This window comes from Triturus cristatus, chromosome 1_2, assembly GCF_964204655.1.
Source record: "Triturus cristatus chromosome 1_2, aTriCri1.1, whole genome shotgun sequence".
Lineage (NCBI taxonomy): Eukaryota > Metazoa > Chordata > Amphibia > Caudata > Salamandridae > Triturus > Triturus cristatus.
Genome location: NC_140580.1, coordinates 381396274 through 381404772, shown reverse-complemented (window position 1 = coordinate 381404772; position 8499 = coordinate 381396274). Strand labels below are relative to the sequence as shown.

The 8499-nt window shown below is 38.7% G+C and overlaps 1 protein-coding gene across 1 annotated transcript in view; it reads right to left on the bottom strand.

Moving 5' to 3' along the window:
- Positions 1 to 1252: 1252 nt before the first annotated feature.
- Positions 1253 to 8499, bottom strand: part of LOC146867398 (heparan-alpha-glucosaminide N-acetyltransferase-like) — a 1041362-nt gene continuing 1034115 nt past the window's right edge. Inside the window, exon 18 of the mRNA XM_085605125.1 lies at positions 1253 to 1965. Within this exon, the coding sequence (XP_085461251.1) occupies positions 1784 to 1965 (182 nt within the window). The 3' untranslated portion in view covers positions 1253 to 1783. The remainder of the gene's footprint in view (positions 1966 to 8499) is intronic.

Sequence of the window (8499 nt, the reverse complement as noted above, 5' to 3'; positions counted from 1 at the left end):
CAACCACCGAGGATCTGTGATCCCCCGGTGTTGGCATAGTGGTCTGGGGCCGTAATATGCTGACGGTGCCGCTGCTGCACCAAGAATATTCTGACTTTCCTGACCTCCACACTTTTTCATGGCGGTGATCCCGCCATGAAAAGTGTGGCAGTCAGGAAAGTAAGGTGCAGGGGGACATACCTGTGTGCCCCCCTGTGTGCATACACCCGAGTTCCTGCACAGGATGGACTGCAAAATCTATGCAGAGTAGGAATTTGCTTTGGCGCTCCTTCGGCACAGCTGTTTAAAAGTTCACATATGAGCCTTTGAACTGCACTGCCACAGGACTGCCGCACCGCCCATGAAATTATTCGTTATCTAGCGGGTGGGTGGCGGTCGAGTTTGGCGGTCTTGGAGAGGGTGCTGCTGTGGTGCCCCCTCCACGCTGCCAGACTGATAATCAGGTCCTCCCTCTCTTGCTCTCTCTCTTTCTGTTTGATTGGCCACTCTTTAAAATTATGACAGTTTCACGTGTGGAAAGTAGATTCCTGTACTACTGTAACATTTTCTCACTTTGGATAGTGGACCCAATTTGCTGTTGGGAAATTGGCACACCAGATCCTATCAAGTAGCACACAAAAATATAACGTGCTTAAAGATGTAATGGTAGAACACCAGACTCAGGGAGTTTATGCTCCCTCTGGTGATGATCAACTAAAACATAATGGAGGATCATGGCACACAGAGGAAAATTAAGTAACATCCATAAGTACAATTTGTCATACCTGTGTGTCCCAACACACTTGGGTCTTCTTATGAAGTCCCCAGAATTTCTGTCAAGGAAAGAATTATGGGGCTCGTCAGAAGTAGAATGTCCAGGGTAACTCCTCTGCCACGTTGTTTTTCCCCTGGGATCAGTGGCTGCTCAGAGCAACCACAGACCCTGGCTGAAACTATGACAGAGAAATAAGAAATTATGAGATTACTAGATTTTCACGCCCAGAGTTCAAGATTCCCTGTAAATCCTTATTTCTAAGGGGCCCTCAGGATCCCACTTTTAATCTCCATTTACTGCAACCCCTGGAGTTACCGGTACCTCCAGTACCGTTATTTCCAGGTAGGCAGAGGTTAAGAGGACTCACAACGAGGACCTTGTAATGAGGCTCTAAACTTACCACTGTTTGATCGTGATCACTGGTAGACCATCTGAAGCCAAACTGCAAGTTATTTGTATAAGAAGTGAGTCAGTGTCCAAGAAATTTGTGCTGCTGTTTGTTGTACGATTTTATTATTATTCCTCTCCATATGGAAAAAGACCCCAAAGTGCAGCTACACAGGTTATGATTCATTAAAGAGATTGCAGATGCCAACTAGGGGATAAATTAGAGAACATGGCACTCCTACAAGATTTGAGTCCAAGTGATTCCTTATAAAGATCTGATAAAAATACAAATCTAGCAAGAAAAATTCACAATGCTTTTAGCCAATAAAATACATCAAACCTGTGGTGGGTGAGAGTGCCGCACATTCACCAGGTACATTAAAGCCACAGGCACCTCTGGCTAGGATGTCATCATGTTTACAGAAATAACAACATTTCTTTCATATTTTGAAACCAAATAAAGGTGTATAGTCAATTGTATAGTGAATTAAATTCATTTTTAACTTTTTGTGATGAAGCCTGATTGGTGTAAAGTGGAGAATAACAGACATGTCTTTCTTGAGAACATTGGATGCCTCATCTTTGATTATCCGGCTCCTGAAGTCTGCCATCCAAGTGGAGCTGAAACAAATAAATGTTACTTCAGATTTTTAGGAAGAACTTCTTTCTGTACAGGAGGTAAGCCACCAACACCCAGATGGACGTGCCCAGCAAATCCTGGGCAAGTGGCTCAGCGTGGCTGGTCCAGGACTTCATTTCCCAGTTGAAGGGGAAGTAGCTGCCCAACAGGGAGTGTCCCACATAAACAAAGATTGAGTTCATCCCTAAATAAAATAAACATATAAAGCCATTGTTAGATATTGTACGCCATTGTTTCTGGTACAATGATGATGCCAATGAAATCTGAAAAACAGCGTAATATTTGTAAATATGCAATTCAGTCGCTATGGACCACGGTTTGTGTCACCTGGAAGGAATGCCAATCTCTCCTATTAGCTCCTTTCTTAGTGGCCTCACTGTTACTTTCTTCTAACATTGCTGCTACAGCAAAGAAATCTTATGCAGGGTCATGTCACTGCTCGATTCTCTCTTAACCCTTGAATGCCTGACTGGGGGCGGGTGTAAAATTATTTTTGAAGGCCATTGGTGTTAAAGGCAAACCACTGAGCTCAAGGTCTACTACACCACATAGTGTTTCAAACTCAAAACCACCTGAGTACCCTTATGTATCAATACATGTTCTCTAATATCTCCCATACTCTTACTCATAATTTTAATGCTCTAAAGCTTAAAATATAAAACTTGCTTAATATTTGGTCTCCTCTCCTTTTATCCTGGTGAGGTAGATTATATACTATTAAAATGATGATTGTCCCACATGTTCTCTTTTTACTTTCTATGCTTCCATTTAAAATTCCTAATTATTACTTTTCTCAAATTAACTCCATCTGTACCAAGTTTCTATGGAACAATAAAAATGCTTGTATTGCCTTAACTAAACTAATTAAACTAACAAATGAAGGTGGTGTCCACTTCCCTAATTTTAAGCCATATTATACTGCTTTTCTAATTCAACAATTTTATAACTTAACTAGAAATTAATTGGATTCTCCTATATCTAACAGGATTAATCTTGAACGATCTTTATTACATGACTTCTTTTTCCAGGATGTTATCTTTATGACTAATTATACTTTCATTTCTAAAAGCCCTATTTTAAAATATTCCCAACATTCATTGCACTCACTAATCACCGGTGGTTCTGATTTTTACTCATCTTTTCTAGCTTCCTCTATTTGATATAACAAATGTATTAAGTTCAGTTACAAATCATTCTACTTTAAATATTGGAAAGAAAAGGGTATCCTACACGTTCATCAATTAATCTCCCAAAATTCTGCTACCCCCTTTACTGTACTACAAGAACGCTATGACTTACCCAACTCTTGATTACCCCAATATTCTCAACTATCACATGCACTTCAGTCTTTTCAAATTACCAAAGACTTTCCCCCTATCTCTTCTACTTTTACTCCTTTGACTCCTTTATACCATATTTTATGTGATTCTAATCCTAAAGAATCCTTCATATATAACAGGGATCTCCAACCTTTTCACTAACAAGAGCTACTTATGTTCAATGATAACCATCCGTGCTACTAATAATATTAGTGTTGTACACATCAGACAAAACTACATTAGTGACCACCCTATGCAAATTTACTAGCCGTGATCTCCTCAGTGCAGGATTGCCAGCAGTAATGTAAAAAAGGATTAGTTAATTTGGGATGCCTCTACGGGGGTATTACATACCAGCCACAGATGCAATGCCCCTTGGCACTAATATTGTAATAAGTCTCTCAAGGCTGCATGATTTATCATTCAAATAAAAGATTTAAATAGATTTTGGAAATTATGGTTTATGCAAATACACACATTCCCATATTGAATACACACTTGATATACATATATTTATTCAATCAAACAAAAGCTTCTAGTTTAGTAGGCTGGACTGCACATAGGAGAGCTACTTACAGGTAGCAGGAGAGCTGCCAGTGTCTCATGAGCAACTTGTTGGAGAAACCCGATATAAGCTTCTATCTGCTCCTGTCTCTGATAGACCTAAATACACTATCAAATTGGCATGGGAGCAAGACCTTTCTATATTATTTTCCACTCAACAGTGGGATAAATTATAGCACAAAATGTTTAATACCGCCAAAGCTACCAATATTACTCACTCTTTATTTTTTGTGTATAATAAAGCTGTGTTTACTCCTACTTCTATTCATAAATGTAATTCTTCTGCTTCACATTTATGTTGGTCTTGGTACACTCTTACACCTATTGTATTACTGTCCTAATATTTTACTTTCTGGAAATCTATTTGGTCCAAATGTTTAACAATTTTTCAATGCAACATTCCTCTTACAATTCAGAATATTGAATTGTACTATGTCAGATTATTTCCAGAACCATTCCCCGAAACCTTTGCTATTTGACCTTTTTATTGCACTTGCTTTAAAGGATATACTTTCTTGTTGGAAAGATAATTCTAAATTGTGTTTGTTAAAGTGGTGGAATTTTATTTGTGAAGAACGTAGAATATCTACTGTTTCTTCTTCTTCGTTATCTCAGAAAATTAATTCTGATTTATTATGGTTACCTTTCACTTATTTCTTATCGTCACACTCATCTTTGTCCTAACCTCTATACCTCCCTCCTTTCCTCTCCTTTCTTTCCCTCATATCTTTCTTCTTCTCTTTTTACATCTTTCTCGTCAATCTTTTTTATATAAAACATAACATTTATTATTGTAAGACATACATCTTACCTATTTATTTTTCTTTCTGTATTTTCTTATTAGATTGCATATTATAGTTAATTCCCATCCTAATGTTATGGTTTTACACCTCAACGTTTAAGAATTGTATTTGACCACATTGTTTTGTTCTTCTCTTTTAATGTCTGTAACTTCTTACATTATCTTTACTTTCAATAAAAATGTTTTTTAAAAAACACCTGAGTAGATTTACTTTTCATTGTACACCAAGTAAAAAAACGACAGTCTCCAAATTCTAGAGACAAAGATTGGTGAGTTGTATTTACCTCTATAGATACCAATACTGGACTATTAGTGCTACAAGTAAGTTACTTTTTCTTTTCCATGATTGAGCTTCTAGAGTTCAGTGGGTGGTTTCATGTAATGCCAAGCAGCCAACGTGGGAAAGTTGCCAATAAAAATAAAAATACACCTGCATTGGTTTCTGAGGATGAAATGGCCAACCTGGACAACGGCCTTACCATCTAAGTGGAAACCATATATTTTAGAATATCTGAAGTGATATCCATTTAACTGTTTTGCAGATCCCCGCCATGGAGCTGCAACTCCAGATATCTAGAAGTACTTGCTTTGGCACAGCCTATTCTACACTTTTTGTGCTTTAAACAACAAAAGTCCTCTTGTCTGCCTAGACAGTTATGCATGTGCTCATCAATCATTAGATCAGAAAATAATATCTTTCTAAGAACAGAAGTGCTAAAACGACACAGGATTAAAATAATATTGATAAAATTAAAGGCCAGATGCGATAAACATGCCATTTTATTGGTATAAAATCAGGAAAGAGAGTCTCAGCAGAAAACTTGCAATTAACTAAGTTTCACATGCAGGTGTAGGCAGGTATAGGTTCTAGCTATGTCCTCCTTGTGTATAGGATCGAAATGAGGGTCTAAAAGCTCACAAGGACAACATGGATTTCATGAACAGGTTGTCAAATGTGAGAAGATATTGCCCTGCATGATTCTGGAGAGCTCTGCTGCCCTGCTGTGTGTCAGATTTTCCACCAAGTCTTTGTGAGCACTTTGTTGATATGCGAGTGGTTTTCTTTTGGGCATGTGCAATGATAGGCCTAGGAGAAACTTTAATTAAGAGGAAATTTGCATGATTCCTTAATTTTCCATCACACACAGAATTGATTAAATTAATAGAAATTTCACATTAAGAATTTTTGAGCGGATGATACTTGTTCGCACAGAAAATATCTAGCGAAGAGATATTTTTTGCTTCAGTCAGTCTGTTGCTGGTTTCATGTGAGCCTTTTTACCTAAAGTGTGTGTTCACATTAAAAAAGTCACCTGCAAACCACATTTTGATCTAAAAGTTTAATTTGGTGCAATTTTTATGGATTTTCATGAAATTTCACTAGTAAAAATCACAAGACTTCGCCACCTTTGAAACCTATTAGCTTGCCAATGCTTGAATCCAAAATCACGGAAAACAGAGACCCATGTTGCCTTTGACAATCCTCAAGAGAGACTATGCCGATTTGAACTGTATGTTTTACATGACCCAGATTTGGGATCCTGTTTGTACTCTTAATATCCTTGGAGAAGGATCAGTGCTAACACTAAAGTTCTGAAGTTGTGAGTGTACTTGCAAATTCACCCCCTTGGAAAATCAGGGCCATGTTAAACAGTAAGCATAGTGCTTTGCTCCTGACCACAGTAATAGTGTTTGGAGTCTTATCTCTGGCTATGACAACACTAGAAAGTTCTTCTTTTTTTAGTTGATCACCATTTCAATTACTTATCTTTTCTATAGGAAAGCACTGACTGGACAATCAGCTATTAAGAAATAATAAAATGTCATAGGGAATTCTGAGTGTGTGAACCCCGTTACCTCTTTGAGTAGGCCTTTATGTACCCTCCCATGTTGGCAGTAACAGTAAAGTGATAAAAAGATGTACTTTGTATTCTTAAAGTAGAGCTCAATACTACTGTATTCCCCGAATTGCAGAGGTAAACAATTCCATTTTTACATCTGCAGCTTATTGACTTCTTACTGCTCTAGGAACCCAGGAACCAAGGTCTCACAATCGGATGTTTATGTCAGGTCTGTTAAATTTTAATTTTCTCTGCCAGAATTACTGTCAGATTACCCTCTTTTCTCTACCTCTACCCATCCCCAGCTATGTTGTCTTTTCTCTGTAAACTAACTATCTTTGATCCTTAGAAAAACAGAGCGAACCCTACACACAATAATATCAATTTCTATGGGTTCACTTCCAACTCTCCTGGTTGAGTCTCATGGACCCCCTCCTGTAGTATATGTGGTATTCCTGGATGAACTGCCAAGATACACTCCTGTGGTGTCTGTGGTGCTCTTTGAGTTCCTTCTCCACTTTTCCTGGATGAACCCCTAGGCCCGCTCCCACTACTGTGATGTTTGTGGTATTTTTGGGGTTCTACCTCCTAAGCCTTAAACGGTCCCATAGGTCCATTGCATGTTGTGACTTGATCTCCCATGCCCCACCTAGCCCTCCTCTCATGTTAGATGATTCAGTTCCTAAGGGAAAAAACAGTTTGAGGCAACTATATTGAAGATGTTTAACTGCAACTCTGTCTTTCCAGCGTATCTTTACTGCATTCCATGCATAAGGACAGCAACATGTTCACGATGCATGACTGGAAAACACCTCCAAACCTCATGTGTTGCACCAAAATTATTTCCATACATACCACATTAGAAACACACATTCTACTAACCATTCACTACACATGTAGTACCTTTTATTTTTAAGCGGCTACTCGAAATCACTTTCTTCTTTGCAGCTCTTTCAAAACTGAAATGTTCTTTATATGTTCCTACCATCCACATAGTTAAAACTGTTTTTTTTAAAGCTGTATATGTTCCAAAACGATTGGGAGATGTATGTCACAATATTGTATACAGGAATATTGACTGCAGACTTATGACAATCTTTATCCAGAACTACTAATTAAACCACACCCTACTGATTCGAAATATTGTGTCATAACTTGGGATAATGTACTGAATGCATGCTTGATTCATCAGTAGGACCCTCAGTCTCATCCAACATTATTAATCCAAGATTCATCCTCTTAATATAAAACAACGTCTATGTCATCTCTTTATTAAGCACCAGTGAATTTGTTTGCATGACCATAAAGTTATCAACATCCCAATTATCGAGTTATGCATATTTCATGTAATTTCAGTTTTTCTGAAGTGTAAGCATTTGCATAATTGTTGTTCATAAGAGACTTGTTCTGAGTACAAGGGCCCACATGTATCAAGGTTTTGCATAGCGTTTACGTCACGCATGGGGACGCAATCGTGATGCAATACCTAAATGACATTTACCAAACCATGCAAGGCCACCTTGCATGGCTTACTAAATCCAGAGTAATGCAAGGCTGTGCAAATTATTGCCTTGTGTTACTCTGTGGCAGGGACGTGTGCCATTGGTGGAGCGTGAGTGGTCCCAAGCATCCACCTATGCATTCTGACACATTCTCAGACTTACCAACACTGATAGAACCGGGAATGCATCAGAATTGTTCGCCTCCCCACCAGTGGCGCAACAAGGGGAAATATCTTTATTTCTCCCCCTATTTCCGCTATCTAAGTGAGCTGCATTGTGCAGCGCACGTAGAAAGAGAAAAATTCCTCTCAGGATTGTTTTTGTGCATTAAGGTGTCCCTTTCTGCACAAAATCCATCCTGTCGACAACGCAGGCACCCATGCATCATGGTGCAAGTATGCCTGCTTTGGCGCTAGGCGACAGTTTGCGTGCCAGTGCATGCAGGGAGCAGGAATGCACTGTAATATGTTAAATATGGTGCATTCCTGTCCCTCCCTTTCATAAAGCACAGCAAGGTAACTTGCTGTGATGAGTGACATATTGATAAATATGGGCCTAACTGTCTCCAATGAACTGTGAAATTGGAAGAATGTTGTGCATGTGCCTCACAAGCAGCCGTCGCTGCATGAATTTAGAAATTGTATGGGCAATACATTGCTCTGGCAGCATGTCTGGCTTTGAATGCAAAGG